At 52.3% G+C, this 12265-nt stretch overlaps 1 protein-coding gene across 22 annotated transcripts in view; it reads right to left on the reverse strand.

The window, feature by feature from the left end:
• Positions 1-746: 746 nt before the first annotated feature.
• The window catches only part of TRAK1 (trafficking kinesin protein 1), a 182165-nt gene continuing 170646 nt past the window's right edge, over positions 747-12265 (reverse strand). For all 22 annotated transcript variants that reach the window (XM_082724841.1, XM_082724838.1, XM_082724849.1 and 19 more), the window contains 2 exons: positions 6371-6473; positions 747-3527 (listed from right to left, as the gene is read on the reverse strand). In XM_082724841.1, the coding sequence (XP_082580967.1) occupies positions 2729-3527; positions 6371-6473 (902 nt within the window). In that variant the 3' untranslated portion in view covers positions 747-2728. The remainder of the gene's footprint in view (positions 3528-6370; positions 6474-12265) is intronic.

The raw sequence follows: 12265 nt of genomic DNA on the forward strand, positions 1-12265 counted from the left end.
CCCAAGGTCACACCAGGACCGAATGGCAGCACCTGCTTTGTCCATAGACAGAGGTAGCAGAGTAAGTTTGATCCTTTTTCTCTCAATTCTCTCATGACCCTCCACTGCCCTTGGCTTAAAAAAGAAAAAAAAAAAATTAAAGCTTTTTATTTCAAAGGAGCAAGGAGGGGCAGAGAGAGAGGGAGAGAGAATCCTAAGCAGACTCTGCAGTGACCATGGAGCCCAATGTGGGGCTCAATCCTATGACCCTGAGGTCACAACCTGAGCTGAAATCAAGAGTCAGATGCTTACCTGACTGTACCACCCAGGCGCCTTCTGCCCCTGCAGAAGTTTTTTAACAAAACTCTGTGGAGGGCAATTTGGTAAAATCCATCTAGGAATTTATCAAACAGATGTGCTCACATATACGGAAGATTACATACATGCAATTTTTTTTTCATTGCAGTGCTGTGATAGAAAAGGCCAAAAGGAACTCCGTGTGTCGCCATAGGGTACTGGGGCCCGGGAGTGTGACCGTATCCACCATGGGTACGTGTGCATAGTGGAACAGTGTGCAGCCCTGAAAGGTAGGGAAGATCTTTGGGTTCCAGCTAGATAGGTGTCTAAGGGACGGCACCGTGTAGAAAGGGGTGGTCGGAACAGCATGGAATGTAGATGGCTTCCATTTAATCTTCTGGAAGAGCTAAATAGCTTTACGTCTCACATAAATGGAAAAGACAAAAATGAAACACAAGTCAGAATCCCAGTGTGGTTTCCATCACTTGAACTTCTTTTATTGATATTAGAGAATAAAATTTGTTGTGTTTTTTTTTTGATGCATGACAACACACTCTGTTGGTGGTGGTTGCACAAGGTTGATCATTAACTATACTAAATACTGCAACCTCCGAACTGCTGATTTTTACACTGGTATTTCCTTTGTGGTGATGGGTGGCTCCTCTCTGAATACATGAAGTGGTCCGTTCAGTTCATGGTTTTCATATTCCTTTGTTATTCTACCTACTGCTTTAAAATACATTCCAATACAAAGAATTTCCTTGCAGTGAGTGCACGCATACAACCACGAGGGGAGCTGAAAATAATGAACCAGCCCCCCCACCTCGACTTCTGAGAATAAGTAATCTAGAAGGGCGGGACTGGAGCTTGCTCCTTTGAGATGTTCTCAAAGTCTTCAGTGGGCGTGTTTACACTCAACTGGACACATTTTTGCCAGGGTGGGAGGGGCTCGGGGAACAGGGGATGGCAACATGACAATTTCATCTGCATATGATGTCACCCTTCCACAAATGCCTGAAACAAAGGACCAGGGAGCACTGTGCTGGGCAGTACAGCCCTCAGGTGAGAATAAATAAGTTACCTGCTCAGAGTGGAAAGCCACAGACACACTGTGACCAGAACTGGAGAGGACAGCACACACACATAATAAATAAAAGTTCAGAACTTGGTCAGTGACGGCAACAGGATCAAGCTCCCCTCTGTTCATTTCTGGTTCTTCCCACGAGCACCTCTATCTGTTCCTAGGGATAAACAGTGGCACGCAGAGACCAAGGCTTTGGTGGGGCAGGTGGCAGGAGAAAAGATCGTGTTGTGACCGCTCTGTCCTGAAACACGAGGGCAAGGTGTGTGGGCATTAGCTGTGTGTGTAAAAACCACGTACATGGGAGCACGTGGGCCAGCCTCCAACGTCACAGCGAGAACTGCCTCACTGCCCTTGCGAACCAGTTTTGTATTACCTTTGGGGGTAGTTCTTTTTACTTTTCCCGTGGACGCCTTCCATCCACGCCCTTTTCCCCTGCCCCCTTTCCTTTTCACCCTATTGTGAAATTTGTCTTGGGTCTGGTCTTAATCTGGTTGTGATCCTGGGTCCCCAAACTCCACTGCTATCTCACGAGCGACTGGGTGTGTGTGAAATGGATTTCCGTGTCCCAGAGCCACAGAGAGAACAGAGACTGCAACTTTCCATCTAGTACCATTATTTCCCTGCATATAAAAAAAATGGAAAAAATAAGACCTCACACAGAACACAGCAGGAGTGTCAATACATTCTTTCAGGTCTGACGTCTGGCCGGAGGACTAAGGACAGGACATCGAAGGATGACTCAGGTTGAAGGCATGGAAAGAAAAAGTCACACCTCAAAAAAGAAGCGACTCTCCATTGAAGCGGAGTGAAGGTCTTGAGGAAGCCGGGCCACCCGGAAGAGGAAGTACAGCCCTGCCATCTCGGAAGCTACATCAGCTGTGTGTGGCCACAGACGGAGGCTCGGCGGCTCCCCCGGGGTGTGGGAGGCGAGGCGCCCAGCGACACGGGCTGCGTACCAGCTCGCAATGTGTGGCACTGGGAGCCGGCCACAGATTCACGGGTTTCCTATCCATGGGATAAGAACGCACTTGGGAGTTTCAGTGCTTCTCGAAGGAGAGGAGAACTGGACACCCGGCTGCCCTTTGCCTCGGGCTAGCACAGGTGAAGTCCCAGTGAGAGCAGGGATGGTGCTGGGGGCCCCTCCCGCAGGATCGAGAGAAAGGGCAGGTGGACACAAGGTCTGCAAGTCCTATGTACACACTTTACAAAGTCTCCACTCATTCCCCCAATAGGCACGAGGTTGATTTGTCTAGCTCAGAGGGGAGGGATGGAGGAGGAAAGAGGGAGAGCGCGCAGTGCAGAGTGGGGGAGGAGAGGGAGGCAGGAGCAAGCCTGGTCTCCTCCAGGGGAAGGACCCTCCTCCCCTCCTCACCGTAAGCTAGTTTGTTTAGGGAGCTTAGCACCCATCAAGATGCCCGAGGTGAGAGTCACAGGGGCTTTCATCTGCATGCTGGACCCCACCATGGTGGGGAAGCTGCGGTTCCTCCGGATGCCGCTGTTGAGCTGCAACCCACCCATGGCACTGGTGACGGTGGGGCATCCGAGGGGCAGACCCTCAGGGACCAGGCCACCGGGGATGAGGGCCTGGGCGGGGCCCGGAGGCCCACAGAGGAGAGGTCCCTGATCCTCAGTCAAGGTGGGGACGTGGGCTCGCCCTGAGTTCACCACTTTGGCCACGCCAAACCTCCTGACTTTGTCCACGAGGTTGAGGTTGGAGACAGACACATCTGTCTGGCTCTCGCTGCTCCGGACGTTCTTCTTTTCCCTCACTTCCCGCAGGATGGAGCTGGCTGGCTTGGAGGCCAGGAAGTTGTCATAGGGAGGGCTCGTGCACTTGAACTCAAAGGAGGGCGGGGAAGATGTGGGCGTCTGCATAGGCGAGTTGGGTGGGGTGGAGGGGATCACGGCCATCCTGGGGGTGTAGGAGTGCAGGAGGGAGCCCCGGCCGGCCCTGTCCCAGCTCTGAGGATCATACACGGCCGCGGAAATGCCCCGCTCCTTCAGCAGCCACACCAGCCCCAGAGACGTGCTCATGGTGGTCGTGGATTCACGGATGTTAGTGAAGGACTCGGCCAGGCTCAGTCTCCGTGGTGTGCAGGGGGTGGCCACTGGCGTGGACTTCAAGTGGCTGGCGCTGCCACAAGCTGGAGTTGGAGCCGAGTTAAGGCTGATAAAAGACAAAAGGTCATTCATCAGAAAATGCCCATAAGCCCCTGGGAACAGCTTGTAGCCAGTCTCCTGCAGGGGCACCGGGAGGAGTCCCTCAACCCAGGCTCCCCAGATACCTCTTTCCCTGTCTGTTCCTCCCTCCTACCCAAGAGGGCTCTGGGTTCCCTCGCAGGGTCCATGGAAATGATTCCCTTGTCTCAGCCCCAGAAAGGAGGCTAACTGTCCCCTTTGCAGGTGAGGAAAGTCGGACTCAGAGGTTAGGGGGCTAGTCAATGTCAACTCATCTATTAAGTGGAAGACCCAGGATTTGAGCCCAAGTCTGAGGGCTCAGGCCTCAAGCAGAGAGGCTTCCTTTCCCTACCAAATATAATCAAATTTCAGCATTCCTTCCTAACGACTACTTCCCTGAAGCCAGAAGTTAACCAGGGCTCTGAAAGCTCATCTTACGAATGGCCCCAGCAGGTGGGACACCCAGGTGGAGGGCCCCTGAGTGATGGGGAGATGGAGGCTGAGGGTGTGCATCACATCAGCAGCAGACCCCTGCCTCCTGAGCCCACTGTAGGCTCTTCCCTGTGTGCCACACTACCCCTTTGTCCTCCTCCCGTGGTTGCTGAATTTGCCTCAGGGGGTGGAGATGTGGGGTCAGCAGCAGCCATGTCAGATAACATCGGGCCTACATCTGTGGAACGATCTAGAAAAGGCTCATGGCATACATGAAGCCTGTGTCAAAGGAAAGCCTTCTTTCCAAAGATTTCTTTATCCACCCCTGCTATGGTGGCTGAGGACCCAGGATGTTCCAGAAGCTGGGGTCCCGCAGTAACAGGAGTTAGGAAAGAAAAGTGTAACAGCGCTGTAAGGGGAAAGGCATTGCTGTCTGCTTAAAATAGAGGAAAGGCCCTCTCTTCACAGCTGGTACAGGGATGGGGCTGGGAGGCCACTTAGGCACAGAGGCCATTCACAGTTGCTGGATGAACCAGCAAGAGCAAAGCAGCACACCCCTCTCCTTACAGTGTTGTGAGCCCTGTCCTGCTACCCACCCAAAGACATGGCAGGGGCTGCAGGTGCCCCCTGGAGCAGCCAGTCGGGTGAGCCCCAGGAGCTGGGGGACCGTCTGTCCCCAGGCTGGTGAGGGGAGGGCCAGATACCTTGGGCAAGCCACGAGCCAGGGGAATGGGCAGGAAGGGGCCTCCTTCTGTGGGAGGGAAGGTTCATAAGCCAAGTTCGAGCTAAGGCATCCTTTTGGCTGCTTGCCGCTGGCTGGTCAGCACAGGGCGAGAAGCCCAGAATAGACCCACCTCACACAAGCTCAGGAGTGGGGATGCCAGAGGGTCAGGAGCACTCAGAGAAACATGAGATTAGAAGCCACAGCAGAGTCCTAAGGTTAAAAGATGGATTCCTCAAATGGCACAGGTGGGATCTAACAAAACCAGTCTACAAGCAGTAAGGCCAAACACTCTGGACTCAAAATCTTGTTGACGGGGCCATTCTGGGGAGATCTGTGATTTGGGGTCAAGCTCTTTCAAACTCAGGCAAAAAGCTTTCTCTTGCTACTGACTGCCCAGGCCTTTCCCATCCCTGACAAGAGATGGGGACAGGTGTGCTGGGTGGAGTCCTACAGCTTCAGGCAGGAGAGCACCGGGCACCGATCTTTCCCAGGAGAAGCTTTAGTGCACGGTGAAAACACAGAGCTCTTCCAACACAGAGCCCTGGGGGGGTTGGAATACTGGCTTCTCCAGAGGCAGGAAGGGAGACAGAGAGGACAAGCTAACATGTGGATTCCCTTTCTGCTGAGAACTCGGGTTAGGCCCATATTAGTGCTGGCACTGTGCTCAACTGAGCATCGGGGGGGGAGCGGTTAGGGGTATCCACTGTCAAGGCCCCGTTAGCCAGGCACAACCACAGAGACACAGCCACGCCTAAGTCCTGGGTTAGTGGCGGCCACACGTGCACACACAGCTCCTTCCAGGAGGCCCTGCCAGGCAGGCAGCGCTGGCAGTGTGCTCACCCCCTGCCTCGCCTGTGGGCTCACTCTCTGCCCTACATCTCCTCTCAGCTCAACGGGGCACAGGGCCGCTTCGGCGTCCTCCTCACATGACCTGCGGAGAATTATTCATAGTTTAAGGTGCTCCCTGGGGCAGCTGCTCCCTCGGAGCGAGCAGGCCCGGCTCGCCTCCCTCCCTCTCTGCGTTACCTGCCATGCACCCAGGCATCTCCCTCGCCTGCACCACACAGAAGACGCCCGGCTGGGACAGGGGGTTGGGGGGGGGGGCTTGCCTTTTCACTGGAAGCCAAGCGGACCACGCCATGCCATCCAGGTCCTCTTGCCAGATGGTGCCAACCTCTACCACCTCTTTAAGGCACCAGAAGGAAATGGCCCAAGCTGAGTACAAGTCTTCGGGTTTTACTGTTTCAGTCATTACCACGAGGCTGCGGTGCATGGCTCCCGCAGTCTAGTCCAGAGGCAACGGGGGCTTCCACCGGGCTCAGTAACTCCATTCCATGAAGGACCTTCATGCTCCACCAACAAACTTGGGGACAAAATGCCAGCAACCTGGGCCTTACTCCTCTGGTAGCATAGCTTTGGCCAGTTAAGACCAGCCCTAAGAGTCTGTGGCCCATGAAAAAAACAACTGTAGGTGGGTCTAAGTCTGTCTCTGGGGGGGATCTGAATCTAACAGAGGCCTCAAGTTAAGAGTAAAGATGGGACCCCACACTGGTGACAGCACACACTACGGGATGCCCCAGCAGAGCCTCTACTTGACTTTCCTTGACCTCGAGTCTTGAGTCAAGAGCCCCAACCTCATCACACCCTTCCCCCGCCCCGGGGCCAGGGTCCCTTACCTTGGCGTGACCCGTGTGAGCTCGTCTGAGGGGTGCAGGATGCGGCAGGTGGTGAAGGTGAAGGTGGAGTTGGTCTGTGACATGCACTTCCCAGGATGGTGAGCTACGGGGGGCGTGGAGGGAACAGAACATATTCCTTGAATCCACACAAACCCACGAGAACAGTCAAATTCCAGCATGGCTCGCAGCGGCGGAAGAAGCGATGAGCTACCTTGTGAACTGGATCTGGGCAAGGAAGGTGTTATGCCAGCATTCTGGATCGCAGAATCCAGAATCCAGCCTGGAGCACTGGCGTGCAGCGCAACCAGTTCCCGCTTCCGACCCAGTCCAGACAGGGTTCCCCATCGGTGTTCTCTGGCCAGTAGTGGATCCAGTTTGAGGAGCTAATGAGCCTGTGGGGTGGGGGGTAATTTGGTTTCCCTCCTCAGGGGTCAGAATCAGCTTCCTTCTCGTGGGGCTTCATACTTCTTTTCACTGGCAAACAGGTGCCAAGTTCTGCCAAGGAGATGGGAGAGGTGCGGGGCAGGGAAGGGCCTTGCCACCTGGAAACAGGGCAAGGCTCGCATGGCTCCCTTTCCAGATTACACGGAAAGGGGCTTAGGGAAGCTGGCTCCACTACTGTGTATTGGTGGTGGGCAGGGATGGGGGGAGATGGGGCCTCAGCTGCCTCAGCAACAGGGTGGTAAGACTGCCAAAGCCTGCGGCTGTCTTCAGCCCTAGGATCAGGTGTGGTCTGATGCACTCTAGTGCGTGCAGCCCCTGTCCTGTAGGCCACTATCCCAGCCTCTCCAGGATGTCTGATTTCTAATGAAAATGAGACAGACACCAGCTGTCCTCAAGTTATTTCCTTTTAAAGCTCTAAAGCGCTGTTGTTCAGGCAGCTGAAGACTAGGATTTGGAGCAAAGTAAATCACAGAAGCGTTAGGACCGTGCGTCAGGAAGCTGGCGAATGGTAAAGTGATGAGTGACAGTCTACGGGAGACATCATGATTGTAGAGGTCACCCTCATTCATAACTCAAATGCAAAAAAAAAAAAAAAAAAGAAAAAAGAAAAAAAAAGGGAAAAGGGGAGATGCTGCTCTGAATAGCATGCACAGTGAGGTACTGGGACACACACACCCCCGCCCGCCCAGCCCGCCTCCCCTGCAGCAGCTCAGCCCCCAGAGACCTCTTGGGGGGAAACGCATTTGGTTCTCAGATGCCATGAGCTCTCTGAAGATTCAGGAAGCTGTGAATGAGAATCTTCTAGCTCATTATGGCCACTTTTCTCTTGGATTTGACAAAAAGAAAATGGAAAACAAAACAGAAGAGATCGCTGCCCTAAACCTACAGATCCACACACAGCCGACTGTGTCTTTAAAAAACAAACAAAAACAAAAAAACCCAGAACCAGATGAAACAAAAAATGCTGGAGACGGGCAAACTGAAGGCAGGCAGGACAAAGCCAGAGCACAAAAACGGTGGCAGTGAGTAGAGGTGCAGCGTAAGGCTGCTTTGCCCTGATTGTTCTAGTCCAGCCCATCTTGCTGGGTCCAGGCAGGTGCCCGTGGTCCCTGCGTGGCAGCCAGCACCCCAGCCACCAGAGTAAACTCGCAGCCACACAGAGTGCCAGACAGAGCAGGAAGGGGGGGAAAAAAAAACACATGGAAACAGGCTTTATGAATCTTTGTTTCTCAACCAATAAATGGGATGGCTTAGGAACTCAGGCACCTGGAAAACTGTTACAAACAAAACAAAAATGGAATAAGCTATGAAGAAAAGGCAACCGAACAATCACGATTCTCTGACTGCAATAAGGTCTAGCAACAAAAGCAACAAAAAGCCTGAGAGAAGCGTCCCAAATAACCAGAGTGAGGGGTTATTTGGGAGGGAGGGAAGGAGGAAAGAAAAATGAAGTAAAGAGAGGTAACTAAGAACAGTGGAAAGAGAGAACCTTACAAATAAGTCAAAAGCAAGGCTGATTTAAAAGTAGGAGTGTACCCCCTTTAAACACGTGGCCAGAATATCCAACCAAAAGGTACCAAAGGCCCCCTCCTCCTCCACCCCATCACCCATGGGATCTTGGATTGCAACAGGTAGCGCAAGATGGACATTTTCAGGACACAGTTGCATCAGCAGAAGCAAAACCCATCGGACGCAAATGGGTTTTGGGGATAGGAAAAGGCTGCTAAAATTCAGAAGTCATCATTCCCCGGAAGCCATGGAGAGGAAGATCAACAGGAATCAAGAGCCCCAAGCCAGAGGTTCGGCCCCTCAGCAATACCACTGGGACGCCTGGCCCCGCCAGCTCTCCGCACGTCACCACTGCCCGCTGGGCTGCTGCGGCGTTTCCCTTCCTTGGGACACAACACAGAGACAGTGAGTCGCCCGAGGCCCCTTGTGCTCACCACCCAGCAGCTGTAGGCTGACTCGTAACACCCTGCCTGCAGGAGACAGTGATTTCTCCAAGCAAGACGCAGCAGATGCCTTCTCAGCAGAGACAGGAGGCTCGGGGAGAGGGCTTCCTGCTCCAGTGCCCCGTCCCCACAATGCACCGAAGCCCTGCTTCACATGCTGGGTGTTCACCTCCTGCTGCTCACTTGGGGCCTCCGAAGAATGGGCTTTCTTGGATTTAATGCTCCGGCTTCCTACTTCCATCCTTTTTTCTTGGTCTGGACTACAGGGCCCCGTGGTGTTGTGAGCAGAGTATTACACGGGTTAGAGTAGTCACACTGGAAAGAGCTTCCATCAAGCATCCCCTAATCCTACATACTTAAAAAAATTTTTTTTAATATTATTTTTTAATTCTACATTATTTTTGTCTGGTTCTGACACTAGTACAAAATCCGAATCTATCGACAAGAACCTATAAATTTAGTTAATCCTTGATTATTCAAGATCTTCTGTGTTGGTGAACTACATACAGGTGCCTAGCATGCAGTCGTTTTTCGTTTTTTTTTCTGAACACAGCACACACAGGCACACCCCTTCAGCTAGCTGCAGGCTAGGGCATAGGAAGGCTTTTGAAGGACAAGGGTCACCCTGCTCGCTTGCTCTGAGCAGACCCTGTGCATGTTCTGCCTGGGGCAGGTGCACTTGGTAAATGGTTCTGATGGGCTGTGCTCCTCTGGCGGGCGCAGGGTGCTCACTACTGATTGGAAACTGGGTGCCTGGAATGCTGCTGCTGCAGCCAGTCATGGAGGTGCCCTGACGGGGCCCACAGTCTCCAGAGAGCTGGGGCTGCCTCCCTGGATGGCCCTGAGACTATACTGGGGGTTATCTGCAAGAGTGCTATGCAGATCTGGATGACTGCAGGGCCCCCTGCTCTAATTGTGAGGAGAGAAAAGGAGCACAGACAAGGTGGGGTTGCTCTGGTGAGGACCTGAAGCCTGACGGAAACTACCAGCCTCTCCCGTCCACATGATGTGATTCAGATACACCAACTCATCCATCTCAGTCAATCCCAATGGCACATTCCATCCCCCATCCACAAGGAAAGGGAGAACAGAAACTCGCCCCAGTAAAAGCCAGCATGGCACCTAGTCCTTGAAAGAGCCCGTATGTGACCCACACAGATGCCAAAGAGTATGTCTGCACCTGGAGATTTCTAGCGGAGTTGCAAAATACACAACCATGCGAGGCTGCTTCAAAGGGGCTCTCTGAAGATGGAGAAACCTGGCCACACCACACACACAGGCTATGTTTTTTGCTAACATAAACAACTTCTTGAAAGTCAAAATTACAAATGCCTCTCTAAATCTTGGAAAAAGAGGACTGTCTTTGTGATGCACTGAACGTTTCCCACAGTCTCTTTCCCCTTTTTCATGGGAAGTGGCCAAACCTGTGTAAAATGAACAAAATGCCTGACAATTTCCTCTTCTTAACTTAAACACCTAGGGTGAAGCTGAGGTCACATGATTTAGATCTGCTTTGCAATTTCTATGAACTCATTAGCGCGCGCGCGCGCGCGCGCACACACACGGACGCATCTTCTCTCTCTCCCCCCCACCCTGTCCCCGAAGGTTCCAGAAGCTTCCACCACATCAACAGTGGCACCCATGGGCTGGCCTTTTCTATCCAAGCCAAACCAAACCCACTGAAAACAGAAGCCACTGTCCATCCAGTTTAAGATTGTGACTTGAACTAAGAGCATCCATACCTTTTGTCTTTTTGTCATGACCTTTTGACTAGCTTCTAACAACTTTGTTACTTTTTGTTCAAAGAGTAAGCATATTGGGGGCAGGGGTGTCTTTGCCTGTCAGTTACTTTCCCATTTTTTAAAAAAGGCAAAAGCAAGGCTTCTGAATTCTTCCTGAAAGACTAAAATGTCAGGATACAGGAAAATGCTTTAAAGACTTTTCCTGTCACTTCCTTATACTCTGCCCATGAAATTTTCGGGGGGGGGGGGGAGTTCCATGATGAGTGCATGTGGGAAAAGCTTCATAATGCCTTTGTGTACCCTGTGCCTCATCATTAATATCAATATTGTGTTTGAAAAAAAAAATATTGTGTCTGGGCTTCATGTGTCTCTAATAAGAGTTTTTCTCTGGGGGATGGAAGCCAAAAGTTTCTAAATACAATACTGTTGTTTTCACCCTTTAAAAAAACAAAAAGATAAAAGTGATTTTAAGCCAAATAATGTTGCAGAAGTGCAACATTTCTTAAGCCCTTAGATCCAGGCTTAACATGGACCTGTTCACTCTCGTTCTCTGCCTCTTAAGCATTTCTTCAACATGGCTCTCGTCTGCTCCTACAGCTCAACAGGGACCCCCGAGTCCCTGATGTAGACCTGGGCCTGCAGGCCCTGGGAGGATTCTATCACAGATTTGTGAACTACACAAGATCTTCTTCTGGTTTCCATACAACTTATTTTTTGTTCCTACAAAATTAAAACAATTAAAAGTCAATTTTGCCCACTGTGCCAAGCTGTCTACTCCCTGTTTCATCTAAGAAGTATGTGATTTAACAGATGAACACTCTAACAGTGTCATGCAGAGAGGGGCAGAAATTCTCCACAAGTGGCCCCTGAAACACGTTCTGGAGAAATATTTTTTTTTTTTTAATGTGGTTAAAATGTCAAAGGGACAAAATGCAAAAGTCTCTTTGGATCCTGTGGCTGCCAACAAAGCTGGACCCTACACCCTGTCCTCTTGTCCCTCCTGTGGCAGACGTCCACCGGCGTGGGAGCTGGTCTGGCCAAGCTGCACCGGAGACCCACCACTGCTCAGACCCATCCAAGCCACTTCAGGAGCGCGCTTCCCCCGCCCGCCTCTTGGCGGTGCTGCTGGACCGCTCATCCCGCCACCGACGCCCACTGCAGCGCTCCCTCCTCCGCGGAGAAGTGTCCGCCTGCGCACTGTCCTCTGCGGTCCATGGGAGTGCTCCTGGAGCACGGGAGCGCCCTCCTGTGGTCTTCAGAGATGATGCTGCCATCGAGAGAGCGCTCGCAAAGAGCAAGCTTGTTCAGGACATTGTAAGTGGGGTTGACTCCAGCTGTTGGTCTGGAAGGAGTCAACGACTTCTTTTCATTCATTTTTCCACTTCCAGGTCGCCTGTTTCATGCACTAGTTTTCATGAAACAGTAGGCCTGTTTCATGCACTAGTTTTATAGGTATCCCAAGGCAAGAGCACGGGGCCTTCCTTAGCATCGCCTAACACAGGTGGGTGAGCCGACCATCTGCCTGTGCAACTCTTGTCACAGCTGCAGGACGAGGGCTGGTTGGAACGTCTTCCCATCAGGGTGGGAACGCGCGGTCCACTCTCTCCGTGGAGATAAACGCGAACCTTTCCCACACCTGAGGGTCTGGGAATCGGAGATTGCCTTCCAGACCCATCGCGCCCCGCTTGGGTCTTGGGACAGAAAGGAGAGGGCATGGCTGCGAGACTGCGCCAACCTGCTCCTGGCCGGCCCAGGCA

Source organism: Mustela nivalis (assembly GCF_964662115.1).
Source record: "Mustela nivalis genome assembly, chromosome: 1".
Taxonomy (NCBI): Eukaryota; Metazoa; Chordata; class Mammalia; order Carnivora; family Mustelidae; genus Mustela; species Mustela nivalis.